At 36.0% G+C, this 17,092-nt stretch overlaps 1 protein-coding gene across 1 annotated transcript; it reads left to right on the top strand.

The window, feature by feature from the left end:
- The first annotated feature begins 9,696 nt into the window (after positions 1-9,696).
- On the top strand, positions 9,697-16,362 carry LOC130053007 (uncharacterized). The gene is made up of 4 exons (XM_056159430.1): positions 9,697-9,783; positions 10,334-10,544; positions 13,028-13,173; positions 15,242-16,362. The coding sequence occupies exons 1-4, from the start codon at positions 9,766-9,768 to the stop codon at positions 16,187-16,189; spliced, it is 1,323 nt and encodes a 440-aa protein (XP_056015405.1). The 5' UTR covers positions 9,697-9,765; the 3' UTR covers positions 16,190-16,362.
- The last annotated feature ends 730 nt before the right edge of the window (positions 16,363-17,092 follow it).

Here is a 17,092-nt window from a genome sequence, read left to right on the forward strand (position 1 = left end):
TAATTATAAGTATCACTAGTCCACAGGCCTTATCTGTCTCCTGAGTATTAGTTAAAAGTATCACTAGTCCACAGGTTTTATCAGTCACCTGAATAGTAGTTAAAAGTAACACTAGTCCCACAGGCCTTATCAGTCACCTGAGTATTAGTTAAAAGTATCACTAGTCCACAGGCCTTATCTGTCTCCTGAGTATTAGTTAAAAGTATCACTATAGTTCACAGGCTTTATCAGTCACCTGAATAGTAGTTAAAAGTAACACTAGTCCCACAGGCCTTATCAGTCACCTGAGTATTAGTTAAAAGTATCACTAGTCCACAGGCTTTATCAGTCACCTGAGTATTAGTTAAAAGTATCACTAGTCCACAGGTCTTATCTGTCTCCTGAATATTGGTTAAAAGTATCACTAGTCCACAGGCTTTATCAGTCACCTGAGTATTAGTTATAAGTATCACTAGTCCACAGGCTTTATCGGTCACCTGAGTATTAGTTAAAAGTATCACTAGTCCCATATGCCTTATCAGTCACCTGAGTATTAGTTATAAGTATCACTAGTCCACAGGTCTTATCAGTCACCTGAGTACTAGTTGAAAGTATCGCTAGCCCCAAGGGCTGTGAAATTTATGATAATTTTCTTTCTGTTTTGGGGTGTTTTTTTTTTTTTTGCATATCTTGGGCTTACAGCGAATGTGACCGGTCGACAGATGATGCTTACTCCTCCTAGTCGCCTAATCCCACCTCTGGAATGCCCAGGGATCCGTGTTTTCCCAACTCTCTATTTTGTATTGCTTATAGGAGGTATGGGATTGATGACTGTTCGTTATCTTCACCTTTCATCTAAGCTAAATTCTAAATTTCAGCACCAGTAAACATGTTTTGTTAATTAGAATACAAATCCCCCCGAAAGTTTCTTTATAGATGAAAAACTTTACATAGTATATGTTGTGTCAACACTAAATATTTTGGACACGCCTTACGTCAGAACACTGGTTTTACGAAGTTCGTAAGGTTGGTTCACCCCTTTCTACTTTTTCTAAAAATACATTTTGCAATTTTATACAGTATTAAAGAAGTCTTTCAAATTAACCAATAACATACGGGTAACAAGTATAGCTTTTTTTAAAGTGTTCCTTCTTTCCGAACTATCTTCTAAAGAAATATTATAGAAGCATTCTATAATTATATATATGAAATAAATGAATGTATGTATGTGTACTAGAAGTTAATGCAAATATAGTGCAAAGTACTTTTTTTCGCACTTGTACATTGTTGATATGATTTTTCATTAAATTTCACTGCAAGACGTGCGTGAAAGCAATTTTCAAGGTAGCGAGTTTTTCTAAGCGCGGAAGTTGTTGCATGTACCTACAATAATAAAACTCGTGTTCTGTTCACTGGACATGGTTTTATAGAAATTGAATATGGAAGAGAATTTTGACCTTAATGTTTAATTGTTTATACAACCATTCTATAAATTGTGACAGGGGTGCTGTACTAGTTTTAACAATCGTATATGAGCATGCATATAAATAAACCTATCTGTCAATAAATATAATCATATATTAAAACTGACTCAAAAGATTGCAAATGTCAGTCACATTTAATGTAATAAAGTTTTTTTTAAAAAAACCAAAGAGACGAGAATGCATTTACTGTTCGTTTTCTCATTCTTTTTAAAAATTGGGGAGGCAGGGAAGAGTTTCTTTGATTCTGAAACATGTGGGTAGGGGTATACATCAAAGTCAGATCATGTCAGATTAATGAAAAATTATTTTTCCCTTTTATGTCAATACTTGTATTTCATATTGTTGTAGTTAATAAATTATTACCCTAAATTACAGTGTACATGTAATATATAAATGCTGGTGCTAGTGCACAAAACATGCTCTGAGCAGGTTCCCCTTTTTTGCTTTGATTTTCTCTCATTTGGGCTAATCCGCACCACCCCAACACCACCACAGTACCAAACATGGGGATTTAGACACTGTGCACAATCAAGAACCTCAAGAACCCTATCTACCTGTGATAGTATAAATATGAATTTCTATATGTATTTATTCGTTTTGATATTTTTCATTGATCGTTTTGCTAAATACAATTTTAAAATTCAATTTACCGTAAGTTCAATTGCGCATCTGGATTGAGTTGGCTGAGTAAAGTTTTCTTCTGTTATCTCATTGGTTCTTTGATTTCATTGGTCATTTCATATTTCTTTATCCAATAATAGTCTTTCAGTATATGTATAAATCTACCGCGCTTACCTATGTAGTTAGAGCAGTAATACGTTTTGAAGAATTACAACCAGCTGATATCTTCCGCATCTTATGGTGTGTTATTTCTATTTAAGTATATGTTTCATTTCCATATAAATAACTGATATACGTAATTATTTTGATTGCAAGTTAGTTACTTTATTGTAATTTTGCTTTCAAAGTCGTAATGATTATATGCGTCTGTAAGATCTTAATCTAAATTATTTACAGAACACATGTACACATTTTTATAAAGTATAGTATTATGTTTCTAAAACGTTTACTGTGGGTACAATTTACAATTGTCATATTTCAATTATGTATTTCTTTCTTGATTTGTAATAATATGTATACGGTGTGACCGTTGGGCCGAGTAATGGTCATTGGAGTGTCCCAAGTGGTAATCATAATTCCGTTAAGTATGGTAGGTTATGATTCATTTAAAAATATATATTTTTAATGAAATTTTCCTTGCGCTAAAAACCCAGTAGCATCTCAATATTAAAGGGGTTTATATGGGGACAACAGTTTTACAGGATCCGCCTATTCATTGAACGCGGGAAATAAAACACAAGGCGACGTAAACTGTGTATTGTGACGTCACATTTAGCCTCAACCTTTTTCTCTTTTTCAAATCAAACAATTATAAACAACAATAATACATTCCGTATGCAGTGAAAAAGGCCATTATAAAACTAAATAAAATTAACCAATAAATTCAAAATGGTAAAAATGTAACCGTAATTTTATCGTATATTCTTATTTAAAGAAACTCATGAACTCGTTCATCTATTTAGTCATATTACGGTTTTATATGTAATTATTTGCTAAAACCTGTTACAATGATAATTATACTATTCACTTTGAACAAACTGGGTGTTTAAATTAGGAATTGCACGTCAGAGTCTTCTATTATTGGCATTCAAAATAAAACACAAATAACTGTTGAAGCAGGTAATGAAAAAATAAATGGCGACGCCCATATGGATCACGAAAATTTCAGTGAACGTACATGTATATAGGGATTATCTCTTTTTCTTTTGCTGATTTTGACTTTTTTCTTTTACATACGTGTTACCTTTAGAGCCTTGCTTCGCGGACGGGCCTTCAGCCCGTCCGAGCTTCGCTCGGTATTATTAATCTGTTATTGTAGGTCAATGCCTTAATTTTCTATTGAATAAATTAATTAAACCAACATCTGCCTTCCTGCTCGGTTACATACCCTTATCAAAAATCTACCTTTCATATGGGGCCATCCACCTTCCATCTCAGCTAGAGACATTTTGCTGGACCATGCATGTTTTCACCGGAATTTCTTCAGCAACTGACCACGTGTCTTAGTTTCGTATTTGCACTCATCTATATTCTAGGAATCATGGTGACACTTACATGTTGTAAATCAATATTTTTATTAAGCACTCAGCTACATTTGACATGCATCCTAAAATTATTGTATACATTTTTACACATGTAATATCACTTCAAATATGGCGTAATATCATACATTTTCACTTCATGTATTTTCCAACAGTCACTGTCGAGAGGAAATATATATTAACGGAAAAAATAACTGCAAGTTCGGTTTTGTAATATAACTTTTAGACTGCACGTGGAGAAAATTTAATTAGATTTGGCACACAGCTACCCCCGTGTACTATGGCAATGTTCTTTAGGTAAAATACAGCCGAACGTGACCCCACTCAACGCAGTATGCTTTCATAAGATTTTTCAAGAAACCATATGTGCTGGTAAACCATTACAAATCGAACATTGGAACAATACATATCATCTACACAACATTTCTTTTCGATTGATTGTACCTTGTTCAACGTTCCTCTCGAGAATTTTTCACTCATGGAGACGTCAAAAATACCGATGAAGGGCTTGAAATTGGCCTATGCTTGGTGCTTACGGCTATTACGCAGTCAGGGTTCTTTAGCGTGACACACCTACTGTGACACGGGACATCCATTTTTAAGGTCATATCCGAGGACCTATGGCATTCACACCTGATGCCGAGCGTTTGACGATGGAACTGTCACCGCCTGTTTTAACGACTTAGGTCTGTCGCGGTCGATATTCGAACCCCGACCTTCTGCATGCGGGGCGAAGTGATTGTTGAGCAAAATGCCGCGGTTGAGTGAAATCGATAATGTAGGAGCATTCGAATAGTCATGTAGCCCAGCAATAGTCTGTGTAGTTTGGCATCTTAGAGCCACAGTGAGTTTGGGTGACCGTCTCAGGAGCGGACGCCCGCGCGTTACGTCGCGATGTCAAGATAGAGGCATCCCTCTCTCGCCCGTCCGTGACATTTCAGACGGCGACGGAGGTGGCATGCCAATTTGTCAGCACTCATGTCCAAGAATAAGTAGAAATCAGATGCGGGCGTTTTTTTAAGGCCACGACGTCCCTATGTAGATGCACCACTTACGCAAAGTCGATGTCAATGTCGATTGCAGTGGCTGCTTGCACATCCACCTAATTGTGTTTATCGACCTCGTGGTGAGCGATATTCTAACGTTTGCTGACGGAAAGCGACACATTCGATGAAGGGTCTGTTATGGTATGGACAGGGATATCTCAAGGCGTGAAAATACCTCTTGTCCTTGTGGCAATGCTACAGCGGTAACATATCGGAATCAGGTTTTGAGACCACACGTCCTTCCACTTATCTATCAACGTAACCGTACGTTGCAGAATGACAACGCGAGGCCTCGTGTTTCTATGAATTTTCGTGACTTTCTGGCTAAAAAAGTCTCAGTTCTTGATTGACCACCATACAGTCCAGATTTGTCCAGATTTGTCCCCAATAATGCATTTGTGGGACGAGCGGAACAGGAGGGTTAAGTTGGTTAGATGTATATTGTTTAACATTCTGTTTCAGAATTTTCACTCATGTAGACGTGACCAGTGCCGATAAAGGGCTCATTGTTTGTTTACATTTCACAAAAACCATGCATGATACCAAAGTTCTATCAGATTAGCTAACTAAAGTTTGCCCTTGTAAATAGCTGCTGCTGTAAACCAATCGCAACAATACTGCATCAGGTATGCATGTGTACTCAAAGCTGTGGCGTCGAGCATAGTAGGTCTACATTGGTAGCACTACAGCGGGTGATGTCTCAGAATGTACGAACTGTTTTTGAAGTTACGGAGAACAAACCAAATAATTCATCTGTATACAAATTTTTAAAAATTCTTAACTGGTTTTGAGTGACTGTAAATATTAGAAATCACTGCTTTTGTCTAAGAAGTTCGTTAGCCACGATACTTGCCAGTGTGGATAAAACTCGTGGTTTCTTTACTTATCTACAGTGTGGATAAAACTCGTGGTTTCTTTACTTATCTACAGTGTGGATAAAACTCGTGGTTTCTTTACTTATCTACAGTGTGGATAAAACTCGTGGTTTCTTTACTTATCTACAGTGTGGATAAAACTCGTGGTTTCTTTACTTATCTACAGTGTGGATAAAACTCGTGGTTTCTTTACTTATCTACAGTGTGGATAAAACTCGTGGTTTCTTTACTTATCTACAGTGTGGATAAAACTCGTGGTTTCTTTACTTATCTACAGTGTGGATAAAACTCGTGGTTTCTTTACTTATCTACAGTGTGGATAAAACTCGTGGTTTCTTTACTTATCTACAGTGTGGATAAAACTCGTGGTTTCTTTACTTATCTACAGTGTGGATAAAACTCGTGGTTTCTTTACTTATCTACAGTGTGGATAAAACTCGTGGTTTCTTTACTTATCTACAGTGTGGATAAAACTCGTGGTTTCTTTACTTATCTACAGTGTGGATAAAACTCGTGGTTTCTTTACTTATCTACAGTGTGGATAAAACTCGTGGTTTCTTTACTTATCTACAGTGTGGATAAAACTCGTGGTTTCTTTACTTATCTACAGTGTGGATAAAACTCGTGGTTTCTTTACTTATCTACAGTGTGGATAAAACTCGTGGTTTCTTTACTTATCTACAGTGTGGATAAAACTCGTGGTTTCTTTACTTATCTACAGTGTGGATAAAACTCGTGGTTTCTTTACTTATCTACAGTGTGGATAAAACTCGTGGTTTCTTTACTTATCTACAGTGTGGATAAAACTCGTGGTTTCTTTACTTATCTACAGTGTGGATAAAACTCGTGGTTTCTTTACTTATCTACAGTGTGGATAAAACTCGTGGTTTCTTTACTTATCTACAGTGTGGATAAAACTCGTGGTTTCTTTACTTATCTACAGTGTGGATAAAACTCGTGGTTTCTTTACTTATCTACAGTGTGGATAAAACTCGTGGTTTCTTTACTTATCTACAGTGTGGATAAAACTCGTGGTTTCTTTACTTATCTACAGTGTGGATAAAACTCGTGGTTTCTTTACTTATCTACAGTGTGGATAAAACTCGTGGTTTCTTTACTTATCTACAGTGTGGATAAAACTCGTGGTTTCTTTACTTATCTACAGTGTGGATAAAACTCGTGGTTTCTTTACTTATCTACAGTGTGGATAAAACTCGTGGTTTCTTTACTTATCTACAGTGTGGATAAAACTCGTGGTTTCTTTACTTATCTACAGTGTGGATAAAACTCGTGGTTTCTTTACTTATCTACAGTGTGGATAAAACTCGTGGTTTCTTTACTTATCTACAGTGTGGATAAAACTCGTGGTTTCTTTACTTATCTACAGTGTGGATAAAACTCGTGGTTTCTTTACTTATCTACAGTGTGGATAAAACTCGTGGTTTCTTTACTTATCTACAGTGTGGATAAAACTCGTGGTTTCTTTACTTATCTACAGTGTGGATAAAACTCGTGGTTTCTTTACTTATCTACAGTGTGGATAAAACTCGTGGTTTCTTTACTTATCTACAGTGTGGATAAAACTCGTGGTTTCTTTACTTATCTACAGTGTGGATAAAACTCGTGGTTTCTTTACTTATCTACAGTGTGGATAAAACTCGTGGTTTCTTTACTTATCTACAGTGTGGATAAAACTCGTGGTTTCTTTACTTATCTACAGTGTGGATAAAACTCGTGCTTTCTTTACTTATCTACAGTGTGGATAAAACTCGTGGTTTCTTTACTTATCTACAGTGTGGATAAAACTCGTGGTTTCTTTACTTATCTACAGTGTGGATAAAACTCGTGCTTTCTTTACTTATCTACAGTGTGGATAAAACTCGTGGTTTCTTTACTTATCTACAGTGTGGATAAAACTCGTGGTTTCTTTACTTATCTACAGTGTGGATAAAACTCGTGGTTTCTTTACTTATCTACAGTGTGGATAAAACTCGTGGTTTCTTTACTTATCTACAGTGTGGATAAAACTCGTGGTTTCTTTACTTATCTACAGTGTGGATAAAACTCGTGGTTTCTTTACTTATCTACAGTGTGGATAAAACTCGTGGTTTCTTTACTTATCTACAGTGTGGATAAAACTCGTGGTTTCTTTACTTATCTACAGTGTGGATAAAACTCGTGGTTTCTTTACTTATCTACAGTGTGGATAAAACTCGTGGTTTCTTTACTTATCTACAGTGTGGATAAAACTCGTGGTTTCTTTACTTATCTACAGTGTGGATAAAACTCGTGGTTTCTTTACTTATCTACAGTGTGGATAAAACTCGTGGTTTCTTTACTTATCTACAGTGTGGATAAAACTCGTGGTTTCTTTACTTATCTACAGTGTGGATAAAACTCGTGGTTTCTTTACTTATCTACAGTGTGGATAAAGCTCGTGGTTTCTTTACTTATCTACAGTGTGGATAAAGCTCGTGGTTTCTTTACTTATCTACAGTGTGGATAAAGCTCGTGGTTTCTTTACTTATCTACAGTGTGGATAAAACTCGTGGTTTCTTTACTTATCTACAGTGTGGATAAAACTCGTGGTTTCTTTACTTATCTACAGTGTGGATAAAACTCGTGGTTTCTTTACTTATCTACAGTGTGGATAAAACTCGTGGTTTCTTTACTTATCTACAGTGTGGATAAAACTCGTGGTTTCTTTACTTATCTACAGTGTGGATAAAACTCGTGGTTTCTTTACTTATCTACAGTGTGGATAAAACTCGTGGTTTCTTTACTTATCTACAGTGTGGATAAAACTCGTGGTTTCTTTACTTATCTACAGTGTGGATAAAACTCGTGGTTTCTTTACTTATCTACAGTGTGGATAAAACTCGTGGTTTCTTTACTTATCTACAGTGTGGATAAAACTCGTGGTTTCTTTACTTATCTACAGTGTGGATAAAACTCGTGGTTTCTTTACTTATCTACAGTGTGGATAAAACTCGTGGTTTCTTTACTTATCTACAGTGTGGATAAAACTCGTGGTTTCTTTACTTATCTACAGTGTGGATAAAACTCGTGGTTTCTTTACTTATCTACAGTGTGGATAAAACTCGTGGTTTCTTTACTTATCTACAGTGTGGATAAAACTCGTGGTTTCTTTACTTATCTACAGTGTGGATAAAACTCGTGGTTTCTTTACTTATCTACAGTGTGGATAAAACTCGTGGTTTCTTTACTTATCTACAGTGTGGATAAAACTCGTGGTTTCTTTACTTATCTACAGTGTGGATAAAACTCGTGGTTTCTTTACTTATCTACAGTGTGGATAAAACTCGTGGTTTCTTTACTTATCTACAGTGTGGATAAAACTCGTGGTTTCTTTACTTATCTACAGTGTGGATAAAACTCGTGGTTTCTTTACTTATCTACAGTGTGGATAAAACTCGTGGTTTCTTTACTTATCTACAGTGTGGATAAAACTCGTGGTTTCTTTACTTATCTACAGTGTGGATAAAACTCGTGGTTTCTTTACTTATCTACAGTGTGGATAAAACTCGTGGTTTCTTTACTTATCTACAGTGTGGATAAAACTCGTGGTTTCTTTACTTATCTACAGTGTGGATAAAACTCGTGGTTTCTTTACTTATCTACAGTGTGGATAAAACTCGTGGTTTCTTTACTTATCTACAGTGTGGATAAAACTCGTGGTTTCTTTACTTATCTACAGTGTGGATAAAACTCGTGGTTTCTTTACTTATCTACAGTGTGGATAAAACTCGTGGTTTCTTTACTTATCTACAGTGTGGATAAAACTCGTGGTTTCTTTACTTATCTACAGTGTGGATAAAACTCGTGGTTTCTTTACTTATCTACAGTGTGGATAAAACTCGTGGTTTCTTTACTTATCTACAGTGTGGATAAAGCTCGTGGTTTCTTTACTTATCTACAAGCTTAAGTTTGAATCGAATTGCATTGTAAAGCCCGTGTATGGTGTTATTTATTGTAAAGCCCGTGTATGGTGTTATTTATTGTAAAGCCCGTGTATGGTGTTATTTAGGCTCTTAAAAGTTTCAAAAGGTCATTTGTCTAGATGCTAGAATAGGGAACACATATTTATCATAGTCTTAATCTCTTTTAGAAATTTATGCAAGGACATCCCAGGATAAAAGGTCCACGCTCTGTACATGATCGCATCGCTATTGTTGGAGCTGGCCCCGCAGGACTACACATGGCGTACGAGCTCAAGGTATGGTGACATATGTCATTAACACTTGCTTAAATAAAGCAGATTTATAGATTGGCATCTTCAAAATATGAAGACATTTCATATAATCTGGTGCAAATTTTTACGTAATACACTAAAGGAAAAATGACATGGGATGATTACTCCTCCTAGACACCTGATCCCACTTCTGGTGTGTCCAGGGGTCCGTGTTTGTCTGATCCCACTTCTGGTGTGTCCAGGGGTCCGTGTTTGCCCAATCTTTTCTTTTGTATTCCTTATAGGAGTTATGAGATAGATCACTGTTCTTCATCTTCACGTTTCATGTTGGTATAATCGTAGATTATTTTCATATTGCTGTCTTTGTAGATTTTAATTGATCTATTTTGGTCGAGTATTATGTATTAATTAGGGTATTGAATGGCGACATGCTTTTACCTCTAAATAAATAACAAATGTACTGCAATCGACAATTAGTACAAGCTTAAAAGCTTGTGAAAAGGAATTTATTTGTTATAATTTCGATGATAGTTTGCATGTTATGAGTAACATTATGGTTTTTTTCTTCTAACAGAGGCGTGGTTTCCATAACATTGTAATCTTTGAAAGTCGACATGAGGTAGGCGGGAAAACAACATCGAGACTCTACAGGAACGTGTGGCATGACCTCGGAACAATCAACTTAGCAGTCACCTATGATAAGACAGTAGCTCTACTGGAAAAATTCAACACAGGATTCGACATCATACCTAATCCTCCAAGTTCCATTTGGAACAATAGACACGGTAGGCGAATAATGAACAATAGACATGATATGCGAATAATGAACAATAGATACGGTAGGCGAATAATGAACAATAGACACGGTAGTCGAATAATGAACAATAGACACGGTAAGCAAATAATGTGCAAATAGATACGATGGACAGTGGTGATTTGAGTGTTGATTTGTTTTAAAGATATCTCTAGACATTGGGGAAATGAAATGTTTGGTCTTCTCAAATGATAAAAGGAAAATTAAGTACAATCAATTTACATCCACGCGACCTACTCATTCATTCCTCAATTAAATATTACTTCAATGATACCGTGTTTTGAACTGACTTCAGTCATAGATCTATAATTCAATTTTAGTTGTAACACGCAATATGATTGGCTGACCACACTGACAAAATTAGTTTATATTGTAAAATATAACTTACTATGGGGATGCGCCCCCTTGACAACCCAAAAATGGCACTACTTTGTTCAAATTGCACATTGTAGCACCGTCTATGAAGTAGAAAATCGCCTGAAGAAACAGTGCAGAATAAAATAAACTGCACCACGTTACATTATATCTTACAATAAAAGTCAACATTAGCTTCTTTCCTTAAATGCTGAAACAGTAGTCTTAGAACAATGATTTTGAGTACGGATTACTCCCTTTACCCGTTTATAAAGGGCTCACAGCGGATGTGACCAGTCGACAGGGAAAGTGTACTTCTCCTAGGCACTTGATCCCACCTCTGGTATATCCAGGGGTCCGTGTTTTCCCAACTCTCTATTTTCTATTGCTTATAAGAGTTATGAGATTGATCAATCTTCGTCATCTTCACCTTGCATATTTAAAGACAGTGTTATATCCAACTTATATTGTATAGGTCAAATTTAGTTATATGAATGGTGAAGATAACGAATAATGATCAATCCCATAACTCCTATAAGCAATATGATTGATATGGGTTGAGGTAAAAAAAAATATATTATACTTACATAAGGGTTAATGTTAAGAATTGCCGGACATATACCGATTAATCTTGAGAATTTGGGGACTAACATACAGATTAATGAGTCAAAGGTGGGATCGGGAGGAGTAAGCATCCCCTGTCGACTGGTCACATCCGCCCTATATCTTGATTAAGATATATCGGACTCACAAACATAATATATCTTGAAACTTTCTATCAACACCAACTGTCGCGGTGGTCTCAAGGTGGAGCCTTCACCCCGCATGCAGAAGGTCGATGTTCGAATCCCGGCCGCAACAGACCTATGTCGTTAAAACAGGTAGTGAGAATTCCATCGCCAAACGCTCGGCATTAGATGTGAATTTCACGGGAGATGACATTAAAAACGAATGTTCCATGTCTCAGTAGGTGTGGCACGCTAAAGAATCTTCAATGTTCGTAAGCGTCGAGCATAAACCTAAATGTGCAACCCTTCACCGTTATTGGTAACGTCTTCATATGAGTGCAACTTCCCGATAAACAAAATAAAATCAATCAAAATATATTGCTATTACACCGTTTCTGTTACGTCATAAAGTGGTTGAACTCTCTCTCTCTCTCTCTCTCTCTCTCTCTCTCTCTCTCTCTCTCTCTCTCTATCGTACGTGGAATACTCGGTCGAACTTTAAGAGGTAGGATACAATTCAGGATTACATACATATCTTTACGATTCATTCGTGTTTCTATCAACTTATATAACTATTTTGAACAGTTTCCATTCTACAACGAATGTATCGGACAGGGATCGTGGTCTCTGGAACTCTACAAATGACATTTGCTTGAACTCACAAGCGCTTTGAAACGGATCACACATCTACCTAAAATTTATGTAACCCCACCTCCTTACAGACGGAAACACAGGTGGTTATGGACGAACTTCCGGTTCCCTTCTTGTATTTTTGAAAGTTCAATTCCTTGGGTATTTCAGGATATCTTTGATAAACTATATAACTTCAGAGTGTGAGTGTATCTATTTCAATGAAATACACAAATGTCTCATGGGAACCGTTGTTAAACATGGCATAGATACATGTATCAGCGATCATAATATATGAACAAAGTCTGCAACTCAGCCAGCTAATGGTAATCGGGTGATCTCGTCTCGGGTGTTCTATTTCTAAAAATAGTTGGCTGCAACAGAAATATCCCAGCATCACAACTTCCGTTCGTTGTAGCACGAAATGAATAGCGGCGCGATTAAAACGATGAAATTGAACGGCGTGAAGTAAATATTGCGCACCAAATAGCGGTGGATTTAATCTATGATTCATCAGTAGATTTAGAGCGACCGTTCTTTTCGGTTAGTGAGTGTATTAATAGTGGGTTTTTTTTCAATTGGATTTCTCAGAGAGACGTATTTTTTTCCCCAAAATGTCGCTGGCTGGCTGAGTTGCATACCATTTTCATATATTATGATCGTTGATATGACATTTTTAAAAACGGTTTCTATGTGACATTTGTGTATTCCTTCATTACAACTGCAGTTTTGTGTTTTGTAGAGTTTAATTCCGCCTTTGAAGCTTTCTCAGTGTCGCTACCGAAGTTATTAGAGGCATCTGAGCGATATATTGCTTTACATAGATGTTTCTTTGGCACCTATGATGGAGAACTGATGCCTCGACCATCTCCAGATATTCTATACAGGGTAAGGCCATCATCACATATTTTGTAGTATAAGTAAGGCAATATGCTCAGATATTCTATAGCGGGTAAGGACATCATCACATATTTTGTATAGTGTAAGTAAGACAATATTCTCAGATATTATATACAGAGTGAGGACATCATCACATATTCTGTATAGTGTAAGTAAGGCAATATTCTCAGATATTTTATACAGAGTGAGGACATCATCACATATTCTGTATAGTGTAAGTAAGGCAATATCTCCAGATATTATATACCGGGTAAGGACATCATCACATATTCTGTATAGTGTAAGTAAGGCAATATTCTCAGATTCTCTATACCGTGTAAGGACATCATCACATATTCTGTATAGTGTAGTAAGGCAATATTCTCATGTATGAAGGTTAGTATAGACTTTCACATATCACCAAATGTTCTGTGTAAGGTAGGGGGGACTGTAACATATTCTCAGATACTGTAAACCAGCATTTATTGGCGATATACTTTTTCGCTATTTACTAGTGGTAAACTGGTACACTCCCACTACTTTTGGCGACCTAGATAATTTTGATTAATAATATCCATTGTGTCGTTAACAAAAAATATTCGTTACGATCATATTCTTGTGAACCTCTCGAAAATTTCACACCCACCAATACAAGGTGGTATACAGTATGTTGTATGTGTTGCAGATTCCAGGGCTCTGTGTTTGTACAATTCCCTATTTTGTATTGCTCATACGAGTTATGAGATCGATCAATGTTCGTTATCTTCACCTTTATAGGAATTATGAGATCGATCACTCTTCGTTTTCTTCACCTTTATAGGATTTATGAGATCGATCACTATTCATTATCTTCACCTTTCATTATGAGAGATTTTGTATATGGTTAAGTATAGATTTATAATTTGTATATGGTAAGTAGCCATTTATAAAATTATATTATGAGATTTTTTGTGAAGGGTAAGTAAAGATTCTCTTATATTCTATATAGGATAGAAATGTACTATCATATATTCTATATAGGATAGAAATGCAATCTTATATATTCTATATAGGATAAAAATGTACTCTCATATGTTCTATATGGGTTGAAAATGTACTCTCATATATTCTATATAGGATAGAAATACACTCTCATATATTCTATCTAAGGTTCATAAGATTCATCACTGTTCGGCATCTTTTTCTTTATCTCTAAAAATATTACTCGCTATTCTACGTAGTTCGTATATTATAGGGTTTTTGAACGTATATTTTTTAATATTGGCCAAGTTGAATTGGGAATTAAAAAATCGTGATCTTGTGAGCATTTTTCAAATCGAACTTGGCAAATATTCAAATCAATATCAATACCTCATTGATTACGTATGCTAAACCACGTGTATATTCGTTGTTTTCTATTGATGATTCATTCATTTTCTCGTCGAGTTGGGAACTTTAGCAACGATTGATGTAATACTACAGTTACAGGCTTTTTCAACGCTCATCTAAATACATTGGTTAAAGTTGTTAAGTGCTTCGAATCGACAATAATATTTTCTGCTCCTTAATTGTAAATCACGATCGAAATATCGAAGAATAGATGAAATATGGAGATCAGTTACCAGATTTAACAAATTGATAGCTGATTCGAAGTTTGTCTGATAGCAGGGGACAGTTTCACTCTATACGCCCGTACAACATTCTTAGAAAATTAAAATATGCCATATTTAAAGTGATATTGTATGCGTACAGAAAATTGGTGATTTTCTAATTTCCCACTGGCTATTTTATCCTCAGACACTGAGACACGTAATACAATAGTGTTTTCCTGCAGTTTGGGTGCTTGTGTGACAGTTGGTAATCAACCTTTCAATATCGGTGTACTTAAGAATAACACAAAGGAAAACAACTATTGGGAAACTCGAATATTTGCATATTGCGGTTTTTCGGGTATTTACAGTGCGGGATTTTAAGCCTCAGCAAAGCCCCGACACTAGATCTAAAGATATGTAATGTGTGTTATTTATATTTTCTTTAACGGCTCGGGTTTCTTTCAATACTCACAGTTCTTTGATCAGTATCTTGTTTTCTCCCTTAGGTCCGTGGTACCATTGATGATTTTCTCGTAAGATACAACCTCACAGACCTACGACCGTTATTTTTCATTGGTTTTGTAGTGAATGCGTACGGTTCCCTGAATGAGACATCGGCGCTGTATGCATTAACATTTGTACCCCCAGCAGTGGTTCGGTCCTTTCTAAGACCTGACAGGGGACTTTACCGTCTCCGCGGTGGCTGGCAAAATCTATGTCGTGAAATATCTAGACGAATAAACGTCGAAATTAGATTCAATGTGAATATAAAACACATTCACAGAGAAAACGGAATTCGAATATTGTTCCAAGAAAAACATTTCCCTTCACTGCATGTGGATAATTTTGATTTTCTTATTCTTTCTCCATCAATGAATTCCTTATTCGGTATTATGGATTTCAATCCACGTGAATTAGCAATATTTACACACTTGCGAAATTTATATTTCTTGAAGTCGATTGTTAATTCCATCAGTCCTGGTAGAAGAGCTCTTTACCCACGCGAAGTGTTTCTATATGATTTACAACGTGAGCAATACTCTGTTTATGTATCTATCAATCCGCATCAAGTCGAAAATAATGTGACTGGCCTTGACTATCAGCGAGGGCGACGGGAAAACACCGATAGAGATGGCAGTACGTATGAAACAAGTGTATATCATCAGTTTGGGAAAGCTAATCCTTGGAAGAGAGACGTAAATTCTGACATTCAAAGAAATCTTTTTCAACATCTAAAAGATTTCAACAAAGGCAATCCGGAATTAGTCGAGCAAGTGACGTGGTCATATTACTTTCCAAATTTCCCACCGGAAGCTATAACTGAGGGTGCATTGTGGGATGTTTTAGATATGCAAGGAATGTATAACACATGGTACATAGGATCATCTGTATCTTTTGAGTCAATAGAAAGTGTCTTTGAGTATAATCATTTATTGATGAAACTGTTTTTCTGAATACAAACTCGTGTAAACGATACGTAAGAATATTGAAAATGCCAGAATTATGATTTTATTCTGTTGGTGTTGATTTTCTTTTGAAATATATGTCGCATTGTTTTCATTCAGTAATGGTACATGGCATTGTATGTTCTTTTGATGACTGAGAATAATAAATGATTCATAGTTTGCACAATGAATGCCATTGAAGTGATAATGAAATAGAGCTTGAATACTGTAAGCTTTTTAAAATGTTAATGCATATTCCTATTGTTGTAGAGAAAGAAGAGCTAGATTCTGACCAAATTTACTGTTTTCTGAAGTTTTGGAAATTTGTTTGGTTTGCTTTTTATACTGTTTAACGGTGATGGACAAATGAAGGACACTATCTGTAGCCAGTTTGATGTCACAGGCAATTATCATAATCATTGGATAGTAAATATACATTTTGATATGTGTATGTTAACGTCCATGATTGACTTATCGTTGTCCTATCGACAGGGGATACTTACTCCAACTCTGGTATATCAAGGGGTCCGTGTTTTCCCAACTCTCTATTTTGTATTCCTTAATTCATGCAGTTTTGCTTAAAGATTTATCTTGAGAAAGCCTACAAATGAACATTTTTCATGTTTCATATTAATATGAAACTCCTTCTCAAAGTCATAGCAAAACCCTTACATTCCACAGAGTTGTAAGGATGAAATATACCGGGGATAGTTCTCTATCAGCGTGAACCAAGACAGAGTTACATGTCCCATTATCCAATGATAATATAATATATCGTATTATATGGTTATTAAAAAATTGGCAGCTTATGAGCGAATTTTCACCAACGAGCGAATATCGGTATTCCCTTATGTTTGTTCTATATCCCCTTTATTATACAGCTGAACGATTTTAAAAGCAAAACATGAAAGG

Source organism: Ostrea edulis, chromosome 3 (genome assembly GCF_947568905.1).
Source record: "Ostrea edulis chromosome 3, xbOstEdul1.1, whole genome shotgun sequence".
Lineage (NCBI taxonomy): Eukaryota > Metazoa > Mollusca > Bivalvia > Ostreida > Ostreidae > Ostrea > Ostrea edulis.